The sequence below is a fragment of the Salvelinus alpinus genome, chromosome 30 (genome assembly GCF_045679555.1).
Source record: "Salvelinus alpinus chromosome 30, SLU_Salpinus.1, whole genome shotgun sequence".
NCBI lineage: Eukaryota > Metazoa > Chordata > Actinopteri > Salmoniformes > Salmonidae > Salvelinus > Salvelinus alpinus.
In genome coordinates, this window is record NC_092115.1 from 17,201,253 (window position 1) to 17,229,025 (window position 27,773).

The 27,773-nt window shown below is 45.5% G+C and overlaps 2 protein-coding genes across 3 annotated transcripts; one reads left to right on the top strand and one right to left on the bottom strand.

The window, feature by feature from the left end:
• tpra (translocated promoter region a, nuclear basket protein) lies at positions 1 to 24,982 on the top strand. 2 transcript variants are annotated; one of them, XM_071377480.1, is made up of 47 exons: positions 1 to 248; positions 1,246 to 1,350; positions 1,462 to 1,529; positions 1,644 to 1,731; positions 1,840 to 1,943; positions 2,142 to 2,306; positions 2,565 to 2,657; positions 2,738 to 2,818; positions 3,002 to 3,089; positions 3,303 to 3,434; positions 3,625 to 3,719; positions 5,905 to 6,102; positions 6,425 to 6,532; positions 6,910 to 7,127; positions 7,247 to 7,410; positions 7,678 to 7,814; positions 8,596 to 8,744; positions 9,016 to 9,178; positions 9,314 to 9,448; positions 9,686 to 9,826; positions 10,470 to 10,680; positions 10,832 to 11,046; positions 11,246 to 11,386; positions 11,562 to 11,678; positions 11,872 to 12,075; positions 12,290 to 12,486; positions 12,761 to 12,908; positions 13,013 to 13,150; positions 13,989 to 14,120; positions 14,684 to 14,814; positions 16,950 to 17,139; positions 17,324 to 17,509; positions 18,627 to 19,281; positions 19,433 to 19,626; positions 19,781 to 19,857; positions 19,981 to 20,180; positions 20,297 to 20,787; positions 20,919 to 21,125; positions 21,826 to 22,036; positions 22,281 to 22,522; positions 22,691 to 22,762; positions 22,973 to 23,064; positions 23,224 to 23,330; positions 23,479 to 23,743; positions 23,859 to 23,965; positions 24,088 to 24,192; positions 24,689 to 24,982. In XM_071377480.1, the coding sequence occupies exons 1-47, from the start codon at positions 98 to 100 to the stop codon at positions 24,745 to 24,747; spliced, it is 7,677 nt and encodes a 2,558-aa protein (XP_071233581.1). In that variant the 5' UTR covers positions 1 to 97; the 3' UTR covers positions 24,748 to 24,982. The 2 variants fall into 2 exon arrangements, with proteins under 2 accessions (XP_071233581.1, XP_071233580.1); XM_071377479.1 differs by having other exon boundaries at positions 2 to 248; positions 23,856 to 23,965.
• Positions 24,976 to 27,773, bottom strand: prg4a (proteoglycan 4a). The gene is made up of 6 exons (XM_071375679.1): positions 27,698 to 27,773; positions 27,410 to 27,526; positions 26,735 to 27,127; positions 26,307 to 26,401; positions 26,028 to 26,184; positions 24,976 to 25,924 (listed from the first exon to the last, which is right to left on the bottom strand). The coding sequence occupies exons 1-6, from the start codon at positions 27,771 to 27,773 to the stop codon at positions 25,563 to 25,565; spliced, it is 1,200 nt and encodes a 399-aa protein (XP_071231780.1). The 3' UTR covers positions 24,976 to 25,562.

Below are 27,773 nucleotides of genomic sequence, written 5' to 3' on the forward strand. Positions count from 1 at the left end.
GTATTGGTAGCGTAGGTTATGCTACTCGAGGTCAATTTTTTTCTTCTGATACTAAGCCCAACGAAGTTGCTTTGCGCTGTTTCGGACTGGTTGGGAGATGGCGGCAGTTCTGCTCCAAGTTTTGGAGCGTACAGAGCTTAATAAACTTCCTAAAGCTGCTCAAAACAAATTAGAAAAGTTCCTTACTGACCAAAATAATGAAATCGAATCCCTCAAAACGCAGCACGAGCGGTTCAAAGCGGACTGTGGTAAGTGGAACACTGGCTAGCCGGTTAGCTAGCTTTAGTTAGCTATTTATGTCAACCAATATAACTTTAGCAGCTGGTTGGTTATATTTTACGTTACTAGTTAGCTAATAATCTATGAAGCTGGCCTTATTTATTAGCTACCACAGCAGTAACGTTATAGCCTGAGATGGCAGTAGTACAGGCCCTGTACTGTAACATTAGCTGGTTGAGTGCAATGATTGTTTTGCAAGTGCGTTTTAAAAGTAAAGTGAGTTTGCTAATTAGTTAGCTCGCTACGGTCTAGGAAGGGGTGACTAAACTGATCACGTTTTATTCCATATCCATCCTCAAAATCTGTCTCTTACACGTTTCTCATTCATATTTCCAGTGTTACTCATTCTTGTCTAGAAGACTAACGTTAGACACACCAGCTACCTACATCATACTATTGCATCCCATGTCAATGTGTTGTACCTACATTGTATCGCTAGCCCTTGCTCGTGACAATTTTCCATTACATAATATTAATTGGACGAAGGCGTCTTCTGTACGGGGGAGTTTTGTTAAGAGCCCTGACGCTCAATCTGATCATTAACACGCATCGCTTGCGGTACGGTTTAGGAAGCATAATGACCTTTAATATCAGCGAGAAATAATAAAATAAAGTTACATTGATACTCAGAGTTGGGGTTAGTGTTCCCACAAGCCGGCCAGTCAAGAGGCGACCACCTTTGCTAATTTGCTATCTAGCATGCTTCGAACGCCTGTGTGTAAGCTAACTCGGGAAGTTTAGCTGAAGTATAGTTTCGTCAGCTGGAGGCACCCATAGCTGTATGGATCTGTGCAAGAATGCTACAGTAAGTGTATAAGGATTATTTCTTGCTGATGAAGGATAAGGGCCATATGCTACGAAAGCCATATTGCAAGCGATGATTGTTGACATTTCTTAACGTGTTTGAGAGCTAGCCTATCGCCTGCCCTTGTGTGACATATCCCCCATGCCTTACTACACATTTAGAGCAGCAATACTTTGACGTTGAGAAGAGATTGGCAGAGAGTCAGGAGCAGATTGTGTCTCACACCCGGAATTACCAGACTCTCAAAGAGGAGAATACCAAACTCAGTAAGTAGTCTGTTGTTTTCCACACAACCAATGTTGACATTACACCTGTCACACAGTCCAAGTCCAGAAGGTTAGATTGAAGGTTAAATGTTATAATTTCTTTCTCTCTAGTCGAAGAGCTGAACAATCTGAAAGGTGTGGATGTGGAATCGTCAGAGGAGAAGGAATCACAGCAGCCGGTGAGAATATGCGTATCTTTCTTTGTCCACATGACCGTTATGCATGCAGAAAGCTTTCTCATCAAACTTCAGGGAAGGGCATGAGCATTAACATATATCATAACTCTATCTCAGAGCAAAGCCAAATATGAGATTGAGGCCGAAAGGCGGGAACTGGCTCGTCTGCTTGAAAAGAGAACTCAAGAAGTGGAAAATCTCACCGGTAAGACACGGACTCGGCACATGCGAGTTGTTCTCATTGTAAATTATTTGTTTGTCTTACTATCTGCTATTGTTCCATATGATAAATGTGTTCATTTGTTTTCCGCAGAGGATGTCAAGCGGCTCAATGACAAGCTGGTGGAGACCAACACAGCCAAAATAGATCTACAGCTCAAACTGGATGAGATCCAATCTTCTGAGGTCTCCATTCAGGTGAAAAATTCCAGAGCCTCAGAGCGTGCTAGCCCTTTACTTTTTATTAAGTACATTGCCAACATAACACGGTTGTATTTCAAGCACTTTGAGAAGCAGATTGAGATGGGGTGCCTCTTGAGAATGCACCTGTCCGATCATCCCTATATTGTATTGATTACAATGATTGCTTAATGACTTTACACATTGTATTTCCAGCACCGTGAGAAACGTATGGAGCAGGAGAAGGAGCTGCTGCAGAATCAGAACACGTGGCTGAACTCTGAACTGAAGACCAAGACAGAGGAGCTGCTATCAGTCTCCAGGGACAAGGGCAAGGAGATCCTGGAGCTCAAGTGCAGCTTTGAGTGCAAGAAGGACGAGGTACTGTATCATACGGCCCACTGGTTTTATGACTTCTTGTGCAAATATATCATATATGCTTCAATTTCACCAGGCTGTCCTGTAATTGTATGATCTTGTTTAGGATAACAGTATACAAAGCAATAGACATAGAAAATGTCAATATAACTCTTAGCAATAATGATTTGGTGAGCATTACATTTCTTTGGTATGAATGTTGTGACCATATAGAGCAGTCTGTTATGTCCTTACACCCTGTGGCTTCCACCCTCTCTCCAGGTCACAAGACTTCAAACCCAAGTCACCAATCTGAAGAAGAGCAGTGAGAACCTGCAGAAGCGAGTGGAGGACCTGATGACAAAACTGAAAGAGGTTTGGTGTAAATTCAACTGATTATAAATGGGATTATTGATAAGGAACTATACTGTTATCAATACATCTATGTACTGTAGGCTAAAGACCATCATAGCACCATGGAGGAGAAGTACCGCAATGAACAGAATGCCCACATCAAGCTCTCCAACTTGTACAAGGTAATTATCTGACTATTCTTCTAATGTACTATTGGAATATGTATGAGCACTGTTTTTTAGTATGCAGGGGTATATTTTAGCACTGTTTTGCATTATGTACAATATTTAGTGTGAACATTTAGGCATTCATAGCAGTGCAGTGGTAGCTTGCTAATGGTCCGTTCTTTTATGTGGTTTCTTTAGGGGTCAGCGTCAGATGCAGAGTCCAAGAACGAGGAGTTGAACAGGGCCGTGGAGGAGCTGCACAAGCTGGTGAAGGAGGCTGGTGATGGTGAGATACACAATGCATTCACTCTATTGTTTCCAATTCCTAATGGTTGTTGTCAACCATTGATACAATCTATCTAAATAATATCACATTTTGAAAAGACCCAAATGTTATAGGAAAAAGTAACACTTTGGTTTGGCTGAAATCTAATAGAAAAATTAATAAAAATGTTTATAATTTTTTTAATGATTATGTCATGGCTCTTCCTTCCAACAGCGAGACAGAACATGGAGAAGAAGCTGGCAGACATGGCGGGGTCAAAGAGCAAACAGGAGGCTGAGATGAAGGAGAAGTTTAAGAAGATGGAGCTGGAGAACGCCAACCTGCGTGCCTCAGATAAGAAAAGAAGTATGGGACAGTACTGTATATCTGTATTGTCTGGAATTTTCCTTTCGCTACAATCTGAATCTGTTGACCTTGGACTCCTCAGTCCTATATTCACTTTAAATTGCTTATTTGAGATATTATCTCATACTGCAAGACAAGGTGTCCAGGATTGTTGAATGAGGATTGTTTTAAAAAGTGCTTATTTCCTCAGGCATGCCAGTGCTCACAGAGGAAGAGTTGGACTCCATGTGTCCGACCGCAGCTGCTGTGGCCAAGATTGTCAAGCCTGGAATGAAGTTCATGGAGGTAAAATGACATGTTTTAATATTGTGATGAAGCAATGAAATGAAGGGTCCAAAAGTCTCGAAGATACAGTGCCATCAGAAAAAAATCATACCCGTTGACTTATTCCACATTTTGTTGTGTTACAGCCTGAATTAAACATGGATTAAATAGATATTTTTTTCTTACCCATCTACACACAATGCCCCACAATGACAGTGAAAACATGTTTTTTGAGATTTTGGCAAATCTATTGAAAATGAAATACAGAAATATCTTATTTACATAAGAATTCACACCCCTGAGTCAATACTTTGTAGAAGCACCGTTGGCGACGATTACAGCTTTGTCGTCTTGGGTACATCTGGATTTGGGTGTTTTCTCAAGCTCTTAAGTTAGATGGGGAGCGACGGTGAACAGCAGTCAAGTCTTTCCACAGATTTTCAATTGGATTCAAGTCTAGGCTTTGGCTGGGCTACTCAAGGACTTTCACATTCTTGTTCTCAAGCCATGCCAATGTTGTTTTGGCTCAATGCTTGGGGTCATTGTCCTGTTGGAACGTTAATCTTTGCCTCAGTCTAAAGGTGTCCGTATGCTTCCCAGCTGAAACGGGTAGAAAGAGTTTGTGCATATATTATGAAGACATTTTGTGACGTTTTGGATAAAAGCAATTCTGGAGTCAAGCCAAAGTCTACACCCCTTTGTTGGTGATTGGCTAACACTAAATCGTTTGTAGCGTCCAAACGGTTTGGCCTGCAAAACTATTATGACCCCTCTATGGAAAGATGAGACTCACGAACACGTACATGACCACAGGCCTCACAATACCCGTCTGAAGGTCCCCCAGTACCCGCTGAAAAAATGAATGGAAGTATATATGGAGACTGTTTCGTGTCAAAAAAAATAAGGGGTTAATGTAAAACAGAAAATGCATGTTTCCAGATGTTTCTTATCTCTCAGATATAGGACAGACTCGAGGTCGACCGATTAATCGGAATGGCCGATTAATTAGGGCCCATTTCAAGTTTTCATAACAATCGGCAATCTGCATTTTTGGACAACGATTACATTGCACTCCACGAGGAGACTGCATGGCAGGCTGACTACCTGTTATGCGAGTGCATCAAGGAGCCAAGGTAAGGTGCTAGCTAGCATTAAACTTATCTTATAAAATTGATTAAGTGATTTAACAAGCGCTTTCGCGAAATATGCACTGTCGTTGCACCAATGTGTACCTAGCCATAAACATCAACGCCTTTCTTAAAATCAATACACAAGTATATATTTTTTAATCTGCATATTTAGTTAATATTTCCTGCTAACATACATTTCTTTTAACTAGGGAAATTGTCACTTCTCTTGCGTTCTGTGCATGCAGAGTCAGGGTATATGCAGCCGTTTGGGCCGCCTGGCTCATTGCGAACTGTGTGAAGACCATTTCTTCCTAACAAAGACCGTAATAAATTTTCCAGAATTGTATGAATTTCCAGAAATGATAGTTTCCGGATTTGACCATATTAATGACCTAAGGCTCGTATTTCTGTGTTATTATATTATAATTAAGTCTATGATTTGAAAGAGCATTCTGACTGCATTCATTCAAACAGCACTTTCCTGCATTTGCCAGCAGCTCTTCACTCTGCTTCAAGCATTGCATTGTTTGACTTCAAGCCTATCAACTCCCGAGATTGGGCTGCCAATACTAAATTACCTATTAGAACATCCAATAGTCAAAGGTATATGAAATACAAATGGTATAGAGAGAGAGAGAGAGAGAGTCCTATAATAACTACAACCTAAAACTTCTTACCTGGGAATATTGAAGACTCATGTTAAAAGGAACCACCATCTTTCATATGTTCTGAGCAAAGAACTTAAACGTTAGCTTTTTCACCCCAAAAGTTATTTTTTGGGGGGGGGGTACAAAATTGGATGCACCCGACCTCAATTTGGAGTGTCATAGCAAAAGGGTGTGAATACTTATGGAAATTAGATTTCTGTATTTCATTTTCAATAAATTTTCCAACATTTCAACAAAGAAATACACGTTTTCAGTTTGTTATTTTGGGGGTTTGTGTGTCATTTAATCTGTTTTTGAATTCAATATCACAACAAAATGTGGAATAAGTCAAGGGGTATGAATACTTTCTGATGGCAAATGTTTAGTCATGACTTAACATCTGTAAAAAAAACAATCCCGCTCTCTTAGCTGTACAACGCATTCGTGGACGTCCAGGACCAGTTGCTCGTGGAGAAGCAGGAGAACCGGCGTGTGACGCGCGTGCTGGACGAGATCGTGCAGGAGGTGGAGGAGAAGGCGCCCATCCTAAAGCGCCAGCGGGAGGAGTATGAGAGCATGCAGAGGTCCATGAACAGCCTCTGTGCCAAACTGGAACAGGCCAGGACGGTGAGCGGGAGAGATGGCAGGACTGGATGAGTGAGGATCTATATGTGGGGGAGGGGAAAATAGAAATTGACAGAGGAAGAAGCTGGGTTGTGTTCATTAGGCACCAAACTGAAGAAAACGGACAGTAAAAAGGGAGGGACTACCTAGATTTATAAGAAATGCTAATTTTAGTTTTGAAATGTTTTCCATTTCATGAACAAAACCCAGATACATCACACAGAAGAGGGGAGAGAATACGACGCAGAAAAATATAGGCATATATCAGTGCTAATGTCTGAGTTGAGGCTTGGATTGACCAATCTCGATCTCTTGTAATCTTCAGGAGATCCACAGCCTGCAGAAAGAGACAGATGAGGCCAAAAAGCACTGCTCCAACCTGGAGAAGGACAACCAGCACTCTGAGAGAGAGCTGGAGGACATGTCCCAGCAGGTATACCATGGTGTCATTTAGTGTCTACCATTACCTTATTAATATAACTGTTAACTTAAAATGACAACTACGTTCCAGTTTAATAACGTTTACTGAACCATATTTCCACAATACATGGTGTCCATTGCACTCAGGCCAGGTCCATCAACAGTGAGACTCCTGTCCAGGTGTACTAATAACAGAGTAATAGCACCGTAATAACAGAAATATAGGGATACTTAAAACATGAATTTAACAATTTGGTGGCTATCAAAGTGTCTTGGTTTTCCTTGCCTTAACAAAATCAAGAGAAGCTCCTCCAGGAATAAGAGTAGGAGCCACTGCCTTTAATAAGTTGCTCTCATATAGATTTTACTCCTTTTCTTCGCGCCCTCTAGGTGCGCGTCCTGCTAGTGGAGCTGGAGGAGGCGCGTGGCAACCCGGTGGTACGCGAGGAGACGATGAACCTGAGCAGCAGCTCTGAGATCATCAACCCGCGGCAGGTTTCCTTCCGCAGTGTGGAGGAGTTGCAGCGGCAGAACCAGAGCATGCTGGCACGTCTCCGGGAGCTGGGGGAGAAGATGGAGAGAGAGCAGACCGAGGCCAAGTCTGCACGGTAGGGAACGTTTATCATAATATCTCAGTCATACAGTCAGATTTCATTTGCTTAGTGCTTTTTACAAATGCACTATTTCTGAAAACAAACTCTATTCCTCCTGTCTTGTGTATATGTAGTGTGACCCAGCTGGAACAGCAGCTAGAGAAGGTCCAGAAGGAGCTGGAGATTATAAAGGAGCAGAGAAACCAGCAAAAGCAGTTGGCTGACTCCAACGGCCGCCAGAGAGACATGTACCGCATCCTGCTGTCCCAGAGCACCGGCTTCAACCTCCCACCACAAGGTGAACTTCTCAGCAACCATATAACAACCTAACCCCAACCTACGCACTGTAAACACTCATCAACTTAAACGTAACCTCAACCACCACAGTATAACCACACCTCAACCTAACCCTAATCACGACAAAGATATATGCATTGAGCCTACCTTCACACTCAACCAAATCAGTACATGGACACGGGCATGTTTATTTATTGGGCCTTGGAGCTTTAGATCAATTCATTGATCTTTGTTATGCTGACAGGATTATATATGTTCTTATTCCCAGGTCCTACACAGGAGGCAGCCCCCCAGACGTACACCCCCAGCCGGCCCTCCTTCCCCCCTCCCACCAGGTCCACCCCCATGAGGGCTTCAGCCGCTGAGTCTTCCCAGACCATCCAGGCCAAGGCTGCTCTCAAACAGGTCAGATGCATACCAGGGAGATGTGAGAGGCAGTCAGACAACATCGAAGTTGACACTTTAATTGATTCTTTGTTGAATCAAAGGAAATTGAATAGTATCTCATCTATGTTATGAATTTGTTTACTTACCTCGCGTTGGTCAGAGTGTGAAACTGGGCACAGTGTTTAGTTTGACTAGGCTACTGTTATTGCCTGGGGTTGTCCAGCATGCAAAATGACTTGTAGATCCCTGTCACTGCAGTGACATGCAGTTCGGCACTGAAAGAGAGAACTCATCAGTTGTTACAAAATATTCTGTATTTTGATGTAATAACCATCATATCGAAGTAAACTTGGAGTCATGTGATATCATTTTCACTACCACTAAGAGTTTATAGGCAGATTAAATAAATTATCAATAACTTCATGGTGGTGAAGGACAGTGGTGAGCTTGATGCAAATTTACAATAAATATTGAGAATATTACTTGAGTGCTGGTGACATATGATAATCAATGGTTGGCTGCCAATTATCAAATATAAATTATATTCCTCTTATCCATATCTCATCATATAACGTACCCTGTCCACTATCAGTGAACTGTTTAGAGAGCATGTGCCAAAACCAGATTGAGCAAGTTCGCGATTTATTGCCACAGTTTGAGACAAAACAATCCGTAGAGTTGAAAATGCGATGGAAACCCATTTAACTTACACTCAGTGATCAAAAGGGAACGATCGCGCACAGTTTATTAGGTACACCACCCTGTTCACAAAAATATTTTTTAACTCTGCCCCTTCCAGTTGAACGACTCCTTCACCACATACAAGAATGAGAAGGCGGTGAACGACAGGATGCTGAACGAGCAGAACGAGAAGCTACAGGAGCAGCTGTCTGCGGTCCGCTCCCAGAAGGCCAAGCTCTCCACACAGCTGGAGTTCGCCTCCAAGAGGTAAGTTAGCCAACTGCTTAGTTGTTGTTTAAGTTATACTAAATCCAACGACAATAGTGATGTGTATGTCCTGCATTGCTTTTTCATACTTCACCTGACTTATTTTAGAAAATTCTGAGAAAATTGATTTCTGTTGCATTTTTTATTTTGGATATTGATCATTTTCCGCTTCCCTTTTCGAATGCTCTGAACAAACACATCTCATATGTATTTTTTTGGGCAGAAGTGTCCATCTGCTGAAGTAAATCAAATCATGTTTGGTCTCTGTCAGGTACGAGATGCTGCAGGAGAATGTAAACGGCTACAGGCGGGAGATCGCTGCTCTGCACGATAAGAGCCAGAAGATGGCCGCCACGGCTCAGAAACATGAGCAGATCATCCACACCATGACCCAGGATCTCCGGGCAGCCAATGAGAAGCTGGCCATGGCAGAGGTTAGGAGGTTAAGGTTGGCCCAGGCGGGGCTAGTTAAGCTGCGATGGGGTATGTATGTTTATTCATTTCTCTTCTCCCCTCTCTCCATTTTTCTTTCTTTCTCCTTTCTTTTCTTTCTTTCCCCCCACCATCAGGTGCGTGGTGAGAACCTGAAGAAAGAGAGAGACATGCTGAAGTCAGCAGAGTCCAGACTGAACCAGGAGAAGGAAGCCATGATGGCTGAGCAGCGCAACCAGAACCTCCTGCTCACCAACCTCAAGTCCATCCAGGTACACACACTGCTCTTACATATGTCAACCAGTTACACAAACACATTGCACACTTACTGAGGCCTATCCTGACAGACTCCTCACAGTGGGCCTCTAGTAATTGAAAATGCCTCAAAGGACAAATCTGTGGTTTGCCGCAGAGTGCAGTCACACTACTCTAGTGTAGAAAAGATCTATGCACACTTTCTCTGTTTTGTTTAATGACGATCACCTCCCTGCCTTACTCTTGTCCCCTAGCTGACGATGGAGCGTACTGAGACCGAGACCGGGCAGCGTCTGAACAGCCAGATAGAGAGACTGGAGAGAGAGCTCACCCAGTTTAAGAAGAAACTGGCTGAGGAGGTGGAGCAGAGGCACACGCTGGGCCGTAACCAAGATGTTCGTATACACTCAATATTGTTCTTACTTCCTTTCCTCTTTCTTACTGACACTGGTTGTCTGGTTGTCTTTTTTTTCTGTCTCCTTTATCTCCTCTGTCACTTTTTTTCATCCCCTCTTTCTTCCCCCAACCCTTTCGTTCTGTCCTTCTCTCTTTAATTGCCCTTCTCGTAAGGTATGAGTTGAATAACCGTGACTATGAGAATATTAGACCTTCTGTGGTTTTTACCATAACATCACTTAAGCCTTCCGCATGCTTCTGTTCAGCTCGCATACTCCCTTAAAAGAACGAGAAAAAAGCGGCAATAGTACTGTTTGTTCATCTTTAGACGCCGTAGCCAGTATACACTTCCTCAATATTCAGAATTAATCTAAGATGACTCAAGAAATATGTCATTAATTTTGACGTTTTTGCCAAGATTTTAGTCGAGCAAATTTTACATCTAACTAAGATGTTTGGCGCAAAAAGTGAAGAAATTTGCATTAAAATGATTTGTTTCTTGTTGAATGACAAAAAGCACTTCATTGAAGAATCCATACTGTTGACCAATCACTGACGAAGGGGCGTAGACTTCGTCTTGCCTTCAGATACTTTTGTGTGTGTGTGAATGAACAGCCCAAAATGTTTTATATACTCCCTCAGGCTCAACTGCTGGAGGCCAAGAAGCAGCTAGAGGCCCAGTGTGCCCTGCACCAGAAGACCAAGGAGCTTTTGAAGAATGCTGAGCAGCAGGCTAACCTTCTGAAACAACAGCTCAGCCATGCTGAGAGCCAGAACCAGGGTTCAGGTCTGGGCCAGGGTCAGAGCCTGGGCCAGACCAACTCCCGGGCACCCATCAGAGCACCGTTAAGAGGTAGGCTTTCGTCCAAAGTGGCAATTACAGATGTCCTCTGGGAATTTGACAGGAGACATTGCAATGTATTGCGTAAAAGCATTGGAAATGGTGGCATTGGACCAGAACTGTTGGCATTTTCAGTCACTATCTGTTTGTGGTTTGTTTGTAGCTCCATCTCAGACCCTAGCTCAGGCCCAGTCCCAGGCTACCCAGGAGGCCCAGGCCAAGCTCCAGGCAGAACTAGAGGAGGTGCGCGGGCGTCTGCAGCAGGCCGAGAAGCAGATCAGCGATCTGCAGGAGCGCCTGCAGAACGCGAGCACTAACGTGGAGCAGTACCGCATCGTGGTGCTCAGCCTGGAGGAGTCCCTCAGCAAAGAGAAACAGGTTATGTGTTGAGAATTAGCACAAGAAAAGCGTACATGTACTTATTATCCTACAATGACCCTTTCCCTTTGACTTATCGATCTTCCATCCTTGTAGTAATCAACACTACCAGTGGAGTTCAAACTCACTTTGAACACCAATTTGATATAACTTCTTTGATGCCTAACTTCCTCTCTCTACCTCTCTCTCTACCTCTCAGGCTCGTTCTCCTGTGGAGACTCGTCTAAAGGAGGCCCAGGAGTTCCAGCGTGGGCTGGAAAAGAAGCTGGTGGAGGCTGAGAAGGAGAAACAGGAGCTCCGTGAGGAGAAGAGGAAGGCCGTGGACATTGTGGAGAAACAGGTAAGATGGCAACTGTACCAAATACTTTCTCAAAACATCAGAAGCCACAGCTGTGGCTAAATGTTGCAATGTATTGACCCCTCTTAATGTTGGATGTCTGGAGCTGACATGTTAGTCGTGGGCCCAACAAGGCCCCTCTGTCATCCTCCGCTCATGCCCACTCATTTTCCCCCAGGTGAATGAGCTGAAGAGGACTATGAAAAACTTGCAGTCAGAGCTGCAGGAGGCTGAGGAGAGGAAGGCTGCAGCCGTCACCCAGGAACAGAAGGCCATGCAGGACAGCCTGCAGCAGGTAGACCTCCAGCTAATGTCAGGCTACATGTTCTCAGTCGATAATTAAGGGCAAACTGCCCTGTATGTTGCTTCCTTCAGATCCTTTGTGCTTCACCTCTAATTATAAATGAGGTGAAACGCTAGAAAGACTGTTGGTATGACAGTGTCTAGGCATGGGTTTGTCAAACTTGACTATTTTTCTCCTTGCACAGGGCAAGCTGGCAGCGGAGGCCCAGAACAAGTACGAGCGGGAGCTGATGCTGCATGCGGCTGATGTGGAGGCGCTACAGGCGGTCAAGAAACAAGGCCTGCAGGGGAACCAGAGCAGGAAGCAGCTGGAGGACAAGGCCAAACAGATCACCACCCAGCTACAGGAGGCTCGCACCAACTGGAACCAACTGGAGAAGAAACTCAAGGTTGGTGGGGGGGAGATGCGGTGTGAACGTTGTTGAAAGAGTAATGCACATCTTTTTGACAGACAATGTGGTAAAGAACTATTCGATTTGGCCAGGATGTAGCAGGTTACTGAAACTGAATACTGAAATGTCAAGTTTCACCGTTCCATCAGTTGCTTGCTGGTGATGAGTTGGACACATTGTTCTTCACACCCTGGCTTCCCTCTTCCCCCAGGAGGACCTGTCCAAGCAGCAGAAGCGGGCAGATGAGCTGCAGAAGCAGAATGGCCTGCTGCACCAGCAGATGGAGAGCCTGGGAGCCAAAATGGCCGCCACAGTACAGCAGCAGCAACAGGCTAGTAGGGAGAGCAGCCTCAACCTGTCCTTCAGCGAAGAGGGCAAGTCCCAGGAACAGATCCTGGAGATCCTCAGGTACTAGATAGGGATGTGACTTTGCTTACTGTCACCTGAATTTCACCTGAATTTCCTGGTTGTAAAACTGTAAGATCACACTGATAAATTTTTACACTACAGAATGGTTTCCCAGACCAGATTAAGCTAGTTCTAGACAAAAAAGCACCATTCTACCTTTAAAAATGGGCTTAATCTGTGTCTGGAAAACCGAGCCTATACTAGAGCTGTTCCTAACCAGTACTTTAGCGAGCAAGCAGTTTGTTAAGCCTGCTCTGACCTTTCCCTCCTGCAGGTTTGTGCGTCGTGAGAAGGAGATCGCAGAGACACAGTTTGAGGTGGCAGAGGTTGAGACACAGCGCTACAAACAACAGGTTGAACACCAGGACCGCGAGCTGAAGGAACTACAAGAGAGCCTCAACGCTGAGAGAGAGAAACTACAGGTAGAACTAGAAAGTTCTTAACCTTTCAGAGCATCCTTTCCTCTGTTATAGCCTGCTAAGGGTTCATATTTTTATTTCAACCAACTCTGCTGTCTGCCCCCCAGCTGACAGCGAAGACCATGGCCCAGCACGATGAGAAAATGAAGAGGATGGAGAACTTAAACGTGCTGGTGGAGACCAACAAGATGCTGAAGGAGGAGAGGGAGAGGCTGGAACAGGAGCTGCACCAGACCCAGGCTAAAGTAAGAACTACTATACACTCTCTTGAGTGATGTGGAAAACACGGACAGAATCACGGAATCCAGACATTTAAACGGAATTCAACAATATTATAACATGTATTGAACTATTAGGAAATCAACTAAATGTTTTGAATTTATTAAAAAACGCTATAATCTGTAGCCTTCTGAAATACGAATGCCCATGTTTGTGTGCGGTGCGTGCGTTTGTACACATTTTGTGTAGCCGTTAATGATGATGCTAATGATGACCGTAAACTCGTAGATGGAAAAGCATTCCTTAAACCTCAATGAAATGTTAACTACAAAGTAGCCTATGCCTACCTGGCAGAATATCTGATTATTTACATCAATCCAGCGGCCATTTGTTTTGTTAACTCTGCAATCACATGAGTGCTACAGAAACACTGCATACCATACAATGGTCTCTTGGTGGGTGATTTGGAGAACAAAAACCAGAAGACGAAAACTGAAACCTAGAAAAACCAAAACGGAATCAAGCAAAAAAACATGAAAGGATTTTATTGGGCCCTATGAGTGTTAAAAGCATCACTAATAATTGTTACTAGCTACATGATTTCTTTCTAAAGAGGTTTGTCAGCTGCAGTAATACTCTCAAATGTTTATTAGGCATCCCAATGTTGATTTCTGAGCCAGTCTGTTGCCTTTTGGAGACACATCACCTGTATAATGAGACCTAATCTGACATTTTTTATAGTTCTGTAGAACTCCGTTGCTTTGATGCTATACACAAAGAACCCTTGTCTCTATTTATATACTGACAAAGTGCTCTTTTTCTCATGTGAATTGAGCGTTTACCATTACCTCCTTTTTCTTCTAGGTGCGTAAGCTGGAGGCGGACATCACTCCCCTGCAGGACTCCAACTCTGAGCTGAGTGAGAAGAATGGCATGCTGCAGGCTGAGAAGAAACTGTTGGAAGAGGACTGCAAACGCTGGAAGGCCCGCACACAGGTCAGAGGTCAACTTCAATGTTTGTGTGAGAGAGATGATGTACAGTATGTGTGTGTGCTGTTTGTTCATAAATTCACTTTGGCTGTCTACTCCGATTTCAGAGCACTCTCGTCTGAGTGTACCAGAGCGCAGAATAACTGATGAATTTTCGAACGCACAACACCCGTTGAATATGGCCGGTGTCATTAAACGTCTGCAAATAAGTGTAATTCAATTGTTGCAAGCAGGACAGTTGCAGTCACCAACACTATGGATAACATGAAAACAGCCTAACCAGCTCTGCTAGGGAGAGTAAAATGGTCAGTGAGCTGTTCTCTCATTTGTTTCTTGAAGTAGCTAACCAACGTTAGCCAGTTAGCTTGGGTGCTTGACTCGCGTTGTGAGGTCAGAATGCTCAGATCAACCCTACTCTTCGGCCAGATCATCCAGTGTGCGCTCTGAATGCTCAGAGAATTTACGAATGGACAATCTGACAGCGCTCTGAATTTGCGAACGCCCAGAGCACACTCTGGCACTCCAGAGTGAATTTAAGAACACACCCTGTGTGTGTGTGTGTCCCTCAGCAACTGGTGAGCCAGCAGAAGGACACAGACCAGGAGGAGAACAAGAAGCTGCACTCTGAGCGAGAGGCCCACCTCAAACGCATCCAGCAGCTCTCTGAGGAGACTGGGAGACTGAAGGCTGAGGTGGCCAGGTCAGTACGCACTCTCACTCGAAATAGACTCATCACAATTTACATACAATTCTTTATATTTGTTGGTATAAAAAACAAGGCAATAACCTACACTTATCAAAATTACTATAACTACCAATTTGCTATCCTATATTATTTAATCTTGTCTTACTACTACTACTACTACTACACATAATACATGGGATATCAGAGAAGCCCGTCTCTGTAACCCCCCCCCCCCCCCCCCAAATTACTTCCAGTTTTTTTTATCTCTTCGTTAGAAAATAACCACTGGTCACCTGAGCTCATACGCTGCTTGTAGAACTCCCTCCTCACTCTCCTGTAGAACTCCACCTCGCGCCTCATCACCTTGTGCTTGTGGGCAGACGTTGTTTCTCCTGCCCAGGCAGGTTGTGGTAGCGGAAGCTGGCCATGTTTAGGGACTTCCAGTACCACTGACAATGAAAGATCTCTGAGAAACCTGGGAGGACCTGACATAAAGTCACACACAACCAATTCCTAAATTAATTCTAACGTGATGTTGAGGAATATACAAAAAAAGCAATTAACCAAATCATGTTAAGAAAATACACAATTTTATTCTTACCATTGCTGACAGGAAGATACTGATGATATGGCTGTGCCATCCAAGGTCCTGACTGGTTTAATGGCTAGGTGTAGAAGCTAATTGTTGAAAAATAGATCATGTTAAATAGCAGAAACAATTCACATGTCTGGGCCCAGATTCACAAAACCTTAAATGTCTTAACTGCCATTTTTCCCCCCCTTAACTGTAGACCTATGAAGTAAGTTAAACCAAGTTGCTATTCCCCTAGGTTTCTGGAAATGGTCTTGCGCTATTTCTTATGTATCTCCTTAAGCAAAAAGTTAAGAAATTTGATACTTAAAAATAAAATGATTGGATTTGTTCTTAATTCCAAGATAGTTCATTCGTTGTCTTAAACTCTGGGAAATGAGCGAATAATCTCATGAAAGCAATTGAATTTTTTTAATTCATCCACAAACTTAATCTAAAAGTTTCAGTATTGATGGTTTTAAACCCAAGAACATGTTTTAGAACCGTAATCTCAGTATGAAATATGCTGCCATTGCTACCTAAATTGGTTGCCTTACAACACATTTTAAGAAGATATTTGAGAAGTTCGTAAATCATAAATTCTTAAGATATTGTTGCGAATTACACTTACGAACTATCTTAGGAGCTTTTTTTTTTTTTTTAGAAGTGTTTTGTGAATCTGGGCCCTGGTCTTTGGGTTGTTGCCACCAACTCAACATGGATGCCAATCAACCAAACATTCTAACATTTTTTATTGTGAAATCATTTTAAAATGTAAGTGTATTCTTTTGAATAGAATCGCCATGGCAAATAAATATAATGGATTTCAAATCAACACTTGCTCCCCCCTCAACCAAACATTCTAACTTTAAATATTCCACCAACTTTGCATTGTATGATTCAGAATTGCCGCGACAAAAGAGTGGAATTTATGGATGTACTCTGTGTGGATCATATAAATTCAGTTTAGCATTGAAACCACTATCAGTGGCAGAGTTAAATCAACAAATCTATGCCATTTAGCAGATGCTTTTATCCAGTCATGCGTGCATTACATTTTCATATGGGTGGTCCTAGCGGGAATCGAACCCACACTCCTGGCAGTGCAAGAGCAGTGATCTACTAACTGAGTCACATAACAGTTGAAATTCACTTCAACACAGAAATGCGCCAATCACCCAGGGGTGTAATCATTTGTCCAAACAGTTTTGCAACTAAACATGTTTCTATTGGACAAATTCAGGTATGTCCCTCCCAGTTTTGTAACATTCACTTCTGTTTTAAGAAACGTTTTGCAACAGAATCAGTGTAATGAATACACCTCTCATATGTTGTGACATGCAATTTGCCGCTCACTCTGATTCTATGCATCGTTGTAGAATTATAAAACACACAAGTGCACACCAGGGTTGGGGACAATTCATTGTTTCCAATTCAGAAACTGGATCCAAATGTAATAGTACAGTAGGCTCAAATATAAACTGTCCAAGAGATTATTGTCCAAAATATTTGAATTAGGTTATTTTCTAATCCACATTCCTCTACACTTGACTCTGTACATACCCCTGTCCTCCATTAGGACCCATGCGTCGGTGACCACAGCCCAGAGCCAGGCGCAGAACCTGAAGGAGATTCTGGGCAAGGTGACCACCGAGAGGGATGCGAAGACCCTGGACATCCAGGAGAAGTGCAAGACCATCACGCAGGTCAAGAAAATCGGACGACGTTACAAGACGCAGTATGAGGAGCTCAAAGTGCAGCACGACAAGGTGTGTGTGTGTGTGTGTGTGTTTGCATGCCTGTGTGTGTGTACATTTGCTGATCATGCATGTTTCAAGTTTAAACTGTACCTGCACGTGTTTGCACCCACAGCTACAATGACCGGGGCCAGTCAGAACTTTACTGACTGTTAATTCTGTTCCGTTCCAACACTGCTCCTGTCCCCTTTGGTAGCTGGTGGCGGAGGCAGCAGCCAAGCCAGCCCAGGAGGAGGTGCTGCAGGCCGTGCAGCAGGCCCATCTGCAGGCTCAACATGCCCAGCAGGCCTCTGCCCAAGAGATCCAGAGCCTGAAGGACTCCCTCAGCCAGGCTGAGACCAAGGTCAAAGACCTGGAGGGACAACTGAAAAACGTACAGGAGGTAGGTATACTGTATGTGTATGGAGCCAGTGTTGTAGATGCTGAACTTAAGTAGACTTTTAGAAAAGCAGTTTTGTGCAGATGGCTGTTGGCACCTTGTCAATATCATAAACCATGTTTCCATCCAACCATTTAATGCGGTTGAATTACCTGACGCATAAAAAAAAAGGTCCTGACAGGGTTTATGGAAACAGGAAATGTCGGTGTAATTTCGAAAGATATGTCGAAGATATGAAAAATGTCGAAAGACAATTTGTTCGTTCGACATGGTGGGATCTTTTTTGTCTGTATAAAGAATTATGCGCAAATATTAACATAACCATCGTATCGAAGTAAACTTGGAGCAAATGATATTGGCCTAACACCACAATGTGGAAAACATGAAAAGTTTATAGGCAGATGAAATAAGTTATGAACTTCAGCTGGTGGTTAAGTGCACAGTGATCAGGCACATTTCCAATAGGCTAAATATTGAGGGTAGGCTGTTATTTGAACGCTTGTGACATGATGATCGGTGCTTGGCTGCCAATTATCAATTGAGATTGTCTTGCTCTTATCCATATCTCATCATATAACCCCCTGTCCACTATCAGTAAAGTCTTGTCCTAGAGAGCATGAGGTGAAACCAGACTGCGTCTGAGCTATTTATCACTACAGTTTTTGTGACAAAACCATAGACCGAAAAATAAATGATGTACACAGCCTTTTATCCCCAACAAGTCAGTTTGATGGAAACTCACCACTGGTGGGAAAATCTGGTGTTTTTATGCAGATTTTTTTTTAAATAATCGCCTGAAAATCTGTCACCATTTGGATGGAAACCTAGCTATTGACTAGAAATGTACATTTGATTGTATTTGAATTTCCATAAATACATATTTTTTCATAGAAAGAGCATGATTGCTTGGACAGAGAATACGTTGCCTTCTTTCTTGTCCAACCATGATCCTGTTCCCTGGTTCTGGAGGACCAATCTATTCCCTTTCCTGTACTTCCTTCACCATACAGCTTTACAAAACACCTCAAACCGTTGACCCCCAAACCCCTCTAATGATAGCAGGAGACACATTTCCATCTCGTATGGATTAATAAAGTATTGTTCTCCATCACCCTGTCAGACAGTGAATGAGCGCAACACAGAGATGGGGCGTCTGAGACAGGAGCTGACCCGGCTCCAGGAACAGTCTGCACAGGGGACACAGAGTGAAGTGACCCGGCTGAAACAGGAGCTGACCCGGCTCCAGGAACAGTTTACCCAGGCCCAGGGGACCCAGGGTGAAGTGACCCGGCTGAAACAGGAGCTGACCCGGCTCCAGGAACAGTCTACCCAGGCCCAGGGAACCCAGGGTGAAGTGACCCGGCTGAAACAGGAGCTGACCCGGCTCCAGGAACAGTCTACCCAGGCCCAAGGGACCCAGGGTGAAGTGACCCGGCTGAAACAGGAGCTGACCCGGCTCCAGGAACAGTCTACCCAGGCCCAGGGGACCCAGGGTGAAGTGACCCGGCTGAAACAGGAACTGACCCGGCTCCAGGAACAGTCTACCCAGGCCCAGGGGACCCAGGGTGAAGTGACCCGGCTGAAACAGGAGCTGACCCGGCTCCAGGAACAGTCTACCCAGGCCCAGGGGACCCAGGGTGAAGTGACTCGGCTGAAACAGGAGCTGCAGGAGAAGACTGCTCAGGAGGAGTCGCTACGGCAACAGATGGCCGACAAGGAGGAGAAGACCAAGAAGGTCTTTATGGGAGCCAAGCAGAAGATCAACCAACTCAACAGTAAGTCACATAGCTAGCTGTTTATGTTTATTTATGCACATTATCTAGTTTGTTGCCCTGATTTTTAAAGAAATTATTTAAGTGATGTGAGAACTATCTGGGGTTTGTACTCATCACGGATTCCAAATGAAGTATTCTGTGTGTGTCCCAGTTGCGAAGGAGCATCTGACCAAGGAGGTGGAGGAGCTGAAGCAGCAGCGGGAGGAGCAGGAGGTGCGTCTGAGTGCTCTCAAGTCCCAGTATGAGGGCCGTCTGCACCGACAGGACCGAGAGATCAGGGAGCTCCGAGACCACCGTGACGAACAACCTCAGAGAGACGAGTCCCAGGACCAGGGGAAAAATAAGGTACAGGCACTGCACACAAACATCTGCATATACCCATACATACTGTACATGGAGTACTGTACACTTGATTTGGGATAAATTACATTTTAAATTCAGTCAATCCAGGAGATAAATTCCCATTCAATTATTTGTGATGGACACTTTCTCCTTCCAGACCCAGGAGCAGCAGCAGAGAGCTCCAGAACAGAGGCAGATCAACCAGAGGACTTCCCAAGCTGCAGACAGGGGAAGGTAGAAATATATCTGAATCATGCACACTGAAAATAAATACTGGTTTAAAATCTAAAGTAACTGATGCATCCCCCAACTCTTAACACCACATCTGTGTCTTGTCTCCAATTTCTTACCAAACAGTGGTTCTTCCGGCTCTTCAGAGCAGCCCCCCACTGCCAACATCAAACCCACCACAGTGTCGGGCGGTGCCCCCAGTAAACCTTCCCCCATCCCCGGGAACAAGTCCACCCCCAGGGCCAGCATCCGACCCATGGTGCCCATAACCATGCCCACACCCACGGCCACTGTCATGCCCCATACACAGTCTGAAAGCCAGGAAGGTGAGAGAAGTGGCTCTGTATTATAGGATTGGCATTAGATGGGCCACTGTCCCCCAGGGCAGCTGTGGATGGGCGACCTTGTTATCCCCTGTGTGTGTGTGTGTTAACCCCCACAGTGCTGCAGTCCTCTGAGGGTGGAACCCCTGTGGAACACGTGTCTGTGTTCGGCAGCACCAGCGGCTCGGTCCGCTCCACCAGCCCTAGCGTCCAGAACATCACGCACTCTCAGTTTCAGCCAATCAGCAGCCAGGCCACCGCCTTCGTCCAGCCAACCCAGCAACAGCAGGCCCCGCCCACCGCTGAGCCGGCCAGTCAGGAGACCGAGGCGGGCCCTAGTGGTCAAGTGGAGAGGCCCTCCACGTCTACGGCCGTATTTGGCTCCGCTATTGCTACAGGGGGCTCTGCTGGGCCAAAGCGTGCCCGCGAGGTGGAGCTGGAGGCTCGGGCAGAGAGCCCTGACACGGCCCTGGAGAACCCAGACGAACCACCCATCCCCAAGAAGCTCCGTATCATCCAGAGAGTGGGCCTGGAGGAGGAGAATGAAGAGGGCACTGATGGAGAGGCTGAGGGGTCAGGGGAGAACCAGGAGACTCCAGACGGCAGCCAGGTAAACCTTAAGACAGGAGTGTGTGCGCACAAATTCATACGCATGTTTATCAGGCCCTGTATGTGTACAGGTGCATGCATTCATCATCACATGAGTCCTGTTGCAAAACCCTATCTAACTGTGTGTGGTAGGAGCTACCAGACGTGTCCTTTCCTGTACTGGGAGAGGTGGAGGAAGAGGATGACGGGGTGTCCCAGTCTGTCCCCTCAGACCACCAGGTGACCCACCAACCCTCTGACACCCAGGACTCCAGCGAAGAGCGCCAGCCTGACGTCATCATCATCGACACAGACAGCTCCAGTCGAGAAGAAGAAGAGGAAGAGGAGGAGGCAGAGCAGGTGAGGGTTTCAGTATATGTTGACGTTAAAATATATTCAGTGATATTCATCGCAGTGCTAGCTGCGCCACCAGAGTCTCTGGGTTCGCGCCCAGGCTCTGTCGCAGCCGGCCGCGACCGGGAGGTCCGTGGGGCGACGCACAATTGGCATAGCGTCGTCCGGGTTAGGGAGGGTTTGGCCGGTAGGGATATCCTTGTCTCATCGCGCTCCAGCGACTCCTGTGGCGGGCCGGGCGCAGTGCGCGCTAACCAAGGGGGCCAGGTACACGGTGTTTCCTCCGACACATTGGTGCGGCTGGCTTCCGGGTTGGAGGCGCGCTGTGTTAAGAAGCAGTGCGGCTTGGTTGGGTGGTGCTTCGGAGGACGCATGGCTTTCGACCTTCGTCTCTCCCGAGCCCGTACGGGAGTTGTAGCGATGAGACAAGATAGTAATTACTAGCGATTGGATACCACGAAAATTGGGGAGAAAATGGGATAAAAATGTATAATTAAAAAATATATATATATATATATTCAGTGTTTTATGAATGTTTGCGGAATCTGATCTGTTGATCTCTATTTAGGTGTTTAATTTGAAGAAAGGTGTTTTCAGCATTTCACGCTAGATTATTTTCTCTCTGTAAAAGCACTTTGTATACATTAGCAATTGTCACAATCTTTAAATACATTTGATTATTCAAGAAATGTTTGTATTTTCCCAGTATGAGGAAGAGGTGGAGGAAGAGAAGGAGGATGATGATGACGAGGACCAGGGGATGGGAAGAGAGGAGAGCAACGAGGGGAGCGGAGACGCCAACGAGCCGTTTGAAGGAGACGAGACGGGCCCTGAGACCTCGGAGCCTGCCTCAGAGAACGAGGAGAGCATGGGAGCTATAGACTCCACCTCCCAGAAACAGGCTGACTCGCAAAGCGGTGAGAGAGAGACACTGTTTTTGTACAACATTTGTATTATGAAGTCCCCCAGTTGGCATTTGAAACACTGATGACTGAGGGAGTTTTGTTTGACAATTGAGACTTCCAAATATGGATGTCGTGTTTTGAAAGTAAAATTTATGCAGTAAATATCATTAAGTAGAAGTGAATAGAAACTTCGGGTAGATGTGACTTAGTGACTGACGTATCAGTCTGAGACATTAACCCTTTCCCCTGCTTCCAGGTGAGGGGAGCAGCAGTACCACCGAATCCTTCCCCATGGCCATGTCCGACCCCCCCAAAGAACTACTACAGCCTACCGCTAGTACTACCAGCACTTTCTCCTTCTCTACCTCCCCCTTCTCCCCCTCCTCCAGCCTGCGCCTGCCCCAGTCCGTCCCCCGCCGACCCCCACACCCCCTGCCCCCACGCCTCTACATCCAGCCCCCCGGCACTGAGCTGGGCCTGGGACCTCCACCCACACAGGTACGGTTTTGATCCAGACACATGCCTTCAGACGTAAATACAGATATTCAGATGTAACCTGTACTAACATGCTCCTGGGTTCAATTATACAATATTCACTATGGACTGAGTCAGCTGTGCAAAAAGATTTTGTCTAGTTTAACGTCCTTGTGGTTGTTTGTCCCACAGAGGCTGTCTGCGCCAATCCGCCGGCAGTCTGTAGGCAGAGGACCCCAGCTCACGCCTGGGATAGGCAACATGGTAAGGCAGGAAGGAATGGTGCCTGGCTATATATTGAGGCCTGGTTTCCCAGACACAGATTAGTGTTACCAAGCTTATTCCTGGACTAAAGGCTTCTTGGTCTAGGCATAATTTGGGTCCAGGAGTATTTCAATGACCATGTAACCTCACCAAGTCATGTCTTGCACAGTTTTCTAGTCCTCTCTCACCATTTCTGTTCTCATCCCTCAGCAACACTTCTTTGATGACGATGACAGGATGGTCCCCAGTACGCCCACGCTGGTGGTGCCCCACCGGACTGATGGCTTTGCTGAGGCCATCCAGTACGTCTCTTTCTCACACACACACACTTGCTTGTATGGACCCTTAAATGAATGTTGTGATTTGGTATTTATTGACTGGACACAGTCTCTTGGCCGTTGGTTTTTCATTGATATTATTATCGGTGTCTGTCCCATGTCTTATATTTCTGTCTGTCTCAGTTCTCCCCAGGTAGCAGGAGTTCCCAGGTTCAGGTTTGGTCCTCCTGAAGACATGCCTCAGGCCAGCTCGTCCCACTCTGACCTCGGACAGCTCGCCTCACAAGGAGGTACAACATACACCAAGTAGCACTGAGTGAATATGCTGCTCTGTACTGTCTTTTTCCTCTATAGATATAAATTTCATGACAGAGATATTGTATGTCATTGTACTGAGTGTCCGCTTCAACTCCCTGACCTCTGTGGTTGTGTCTGTAGGTCTGGGGATGTACGAGAGTCCTCTGTTCCTGGCCGCTCACGACGAGGAGTCTGGAGGGAGGAGTGTTCCCACCACGCCCCTGCAGGTTGCTGCCCCAGTGACGCTCTTCAATGAATCCCACCCCTCTGATGCCCAGGACATGGCATCCCAGTCTGTTCCCATGGTGACAACATCCACGAGCCACCACGGGCTGGCAGTCCCCGGCGGAGAGGCCGTCCCAGGAGATGACGGGGACGAGGTGTTCATGGAGGCAGATAGTGAAGGGTGAGAACAGGGGTTGTTGGGGGGTGTGTGTGTGTGTGTGTGTGTGTGTGTGTGTGTGTGTGTGTGTGTGTGTGTGTGTGTGTTGCTCATACACACTTTTCAATCCTATTAGTAGGAGTGGTGAAGCGTCCATGGATAGCCAGGCTGAGATGGACTCTGCCCAGCCGTCAGACGATGCCAGTCTGCCCTCCACAAGCCAGGAGCCCACCTCCAGCTCTGCCGGTCAGTACAGCTTTCCCTCTCTCACGTCTCTCTTGCTTGTTCTCTCACACCTCAACCTTCTCTCATCCCTGCTTACAACCTCTTTGTCTCCTCTCTAATTCTTTCGCTCCCTCTCTCTTCAGACACCAGCAGTAGTGTGCAGCCCAAGCCCTCCGGCCGCCCCTTGGCCCAGCACTCTCTGCCCATGAGGACAGCCAACAGGGGCAGGGCGCTCATCCGCAGAGGAGGTGAGCTTTCATCTACATTGAATTTTTAAGTCTTGACGGCCACTTTTAACCCAGAACAACATGTTATAAGTCCATTCAACTAAAGCAGTGGCTTTGCTACCATACTGTTGCATCATAGAGTAGAAACACAGCACACAACAAAGTAGAGGATAATTGTTTTTATTAGTTTGATAAGCAAGTGAAAGTAGGTGACATAAAGCACACATTGTAGACTTTTGTTTGGCATGTTGGAGTACATGTGCTGCAAGTATTGTTGGAGCAGGGTTGCTGTGATGCGAGAGCTATTTAAGCCCCCCCAGGTATGGTATTATCTTATGTTTGAGCTTAGCACTGACAGTTTTTAGAGGTAAATATTTCAATGCACATCAAAACAATCGTCAAAGAAGCTATAGTGACCCAATCTAAAGCAGCACAACAGAGTTACAAGCTTCATAGGGTGGCCATTTTGGATGATGGGTAAGATGGAACTTGTCTCTTTTCGCCTCCTCCATTCAAGGTATGGGCTTCCTTCGAGCAGGAAGAGGCCCCTTCGGTAGAGGAAACCTACCCCGCTAATGATGCCATCGTGCACTGCTCCACCCCCCTCCCTTCGTCCCAACTATCAATCAGTGTCTTGGTCTACTTAAAAAATTCAACTAATTTGTGATGGACTTCTTCCCTAACTTTGTGTCAGTGGATACCATGTGTCAGTGGATACCATACATTTGAGTTGTTTTGTATTTGTTTCAAGAAGAGTAATTGTTCCATTGCTTTTGTTTTTGCTAATAAACTTTGAGAAAAATAAAATGTTTGTCGTTGTCGGTGGTCCATCCATAGGGTTGCTCTAGACACACTTGAGCCAGTTGATGGAGTTCTGGCGGGGATCAGGGTTGTCTGGTTTTGCCAGAGCAGGCAGGTCACCAGATATCTTGATGTTGAAGTCGAGTGCTAAAATGTTACTATATAGATTATAAATAACTACCTTTCCAACAGAATACCAGGGCAGGGCTGCCATTTGCTTTTAGATTTTGACTTTTTAGTATTCGTTTTTATCCTAAGTGACCGGTCATTTACACATGGCATATTCTGTTTCTCCAAGTCAAAACATGTTTGATTCCATTAATTCCATTCCAGCCATTACTGTGAGCATATCCTCTCCAACTAATGTGCCAACGGCCGCCTGTTCAAAGGCACTTAAATCTCTTATCTTGCCCATTCACCATCTGAATAGGACATACTAACGATGTCTCAAGGCTTACACATTTTTTTTATCCCCTTCTCCTCCCCTTCATAAACACTGAAGTGTGTTTAACAAGTGACCTCAAGGGATCACCTGGTCAGTCTGTCATGGAAAGAGCAGGTGTTTTGCACACCGTATGTCAAACGCAGCATCAGCGTAAGAATGATACGTTTCTTAAGTGTGTATGTATACAGTACATTACGTAGATGTCTTTTGAACTGCAGTAACCCCATTTCCATGATATAACCAAGATATCAGATGTACAATACATTGACCAAGACTTAGGTCCAGCAAAGAGGAAGTATTTGTATCTGTCGGCCTTCTTGACGCTGGGGACAGACACAGCTGAGGTCACTGAGGAGGGGAAGCCTTTCAGAGACCGCTTGATGTTAATCTCTCCTCCCAGATGCACCTCTGCTTGGCGAACGTGGTGTTTCTTGGTACTGGACTTGGATTTCTTGCCACAGACTGAACTACTTCCAGCAGGGTAGGAGTATTTCTGCATGGTGCCTCCTGTGAGAAAGAAATGGTAAGTTAGGATCGAGTGAAGCAAGCTCATTGGTGTGAAGCAATGGGAGTAGGTTAGGTAGTGGTAATCCTCAAAGCTCTCCCTAACCTTTCTTGAAGAAGTAGACAGACTCAGGCCTTCTCCAGGTAGCAGGCACAGACAGGGCTGCAGTGATGGTGCCAGTCAGACCATCAAAACTAGAGGCAACAGATTTGGGGTAACCAGGCTCCATCTTGCCATTGTCCATCCTCCAGTCGCCATCACCCTAACATGGAAAAGAGATTGGGACAAAAGTGTTGCCATTTGGTTCCACCAAGGAATCTCCACTGCCCCAACCCTCTGAACTTCTCTCAGGTTCTAGATTTTTCCTCTGCAGTTCTACAGTACCTTCATGATGTAGCTCTTGCCCTGGCAGTTGGTGTGGGTGAAGGCACTGTCGATAGGGGATGGAATGCCCAACTCCTCTGTGATGTTACAATGCTCTACACACGCCCTTGAAGATGAGAATGGTTCCGTTAGCCAGAGTGGTCAGTCCGTTGATGGGCAGGTCACTGCAGAGGTCTGTGTTACTGTTGGCATCTAGAGTAAAGAGGACACACCCGTGTGGGTAGAAGCCATTACAATTGTGAAGAATATTTAGGTGTTGTCATTTACTATATAATACATATAGCTTACTGTATAATAGCTAAATATTTACTTGACAGTGATTGCATAATTGTTTTTGCCATAATCAATTGATGCAGTACTATACATTACAACAGAGCAGACATCCCAAATGTGACTGATGGAGAAACATTACAATCTGAGGTCCCTACCTGGTAGACTTTTGTGGGGTTTGTTTGGGTTGTTGACCTCCAAGGCCTTGGCTATGCCTGCCAGGGTGCTGGGGTTGTTGAGCCCCAAGGCCTTGACTATGTCTGCCAGAGTGATGGATTTGTTGGGGTCGTTGAGCCCCAAGGCCTTGACTATGTCTGCCAGAGTGATGGATTTGTTGGGGTCGTTGAGCCCCAAGGCCTTAGCTAGATCTGCCAGAGTGTTGGGGCTGTTGAGGTTTTGGGGTGTCTCAGGGTCGTTGTGGTTTTTGACTCCCAAATCCTTGACTATGCCTGCCTGAGTGCTGGGGTCATTGAGCACCAAAGCCTTGACTATATCTGCCAGAGTTATGGGTTTGTTGGGGTTCTTGACCCCCAAGGACTCAGCTAAGTCTGCTGGGATCATTCAACACCATGGCCTTGGCTATGTCTGCCAGAGAGCTGAAGTTGTTGGGGTTTTGGGGGGGGTCAAAAAAAAAGAACCAACACACAGACTTTCTCTTTGTACATGGTCCTGTCTACTACACCATTGATGGATGACTTGGCCTGTCACATAGTTTGAGTTTCAGGTACATCAACACATGTTTACATTCATGCATATATACAGATTCTGATGAATAACCATTCTGACTTTTAAATAAAGACATAGTAATGACATGGTAGTAGCATCAGTCTTACCAGAAGTGCAGAGAGCCTCAAAGTCCTTGCAGCACTCGTCATGAGGGAGGCAGCTGGTGTCACACTGGCAGGGCTGGCCACGAGCAAATGGCTCACCACATCTAGCACTGCAGCTGTCTGCAGGTTGGGACGAGAGCGATGGGGAGGGATGAGCTCAAAAACAACTACTACTGTACATTCAATGCTACCATTAAAAAAGGTCCAAAGTGACTTACAGAACTGTTGACATTAACAGTGTCACATATTCAGCATATAATGTGGCCCCTGTACCAGACAATGGGTTCTTACCTTGAGCAGCGGAGAATGGCAGAAGAGCAGCACAGGTCTCCACCACGAAGGCAGCCAACAGCGATGATGCAGTCAT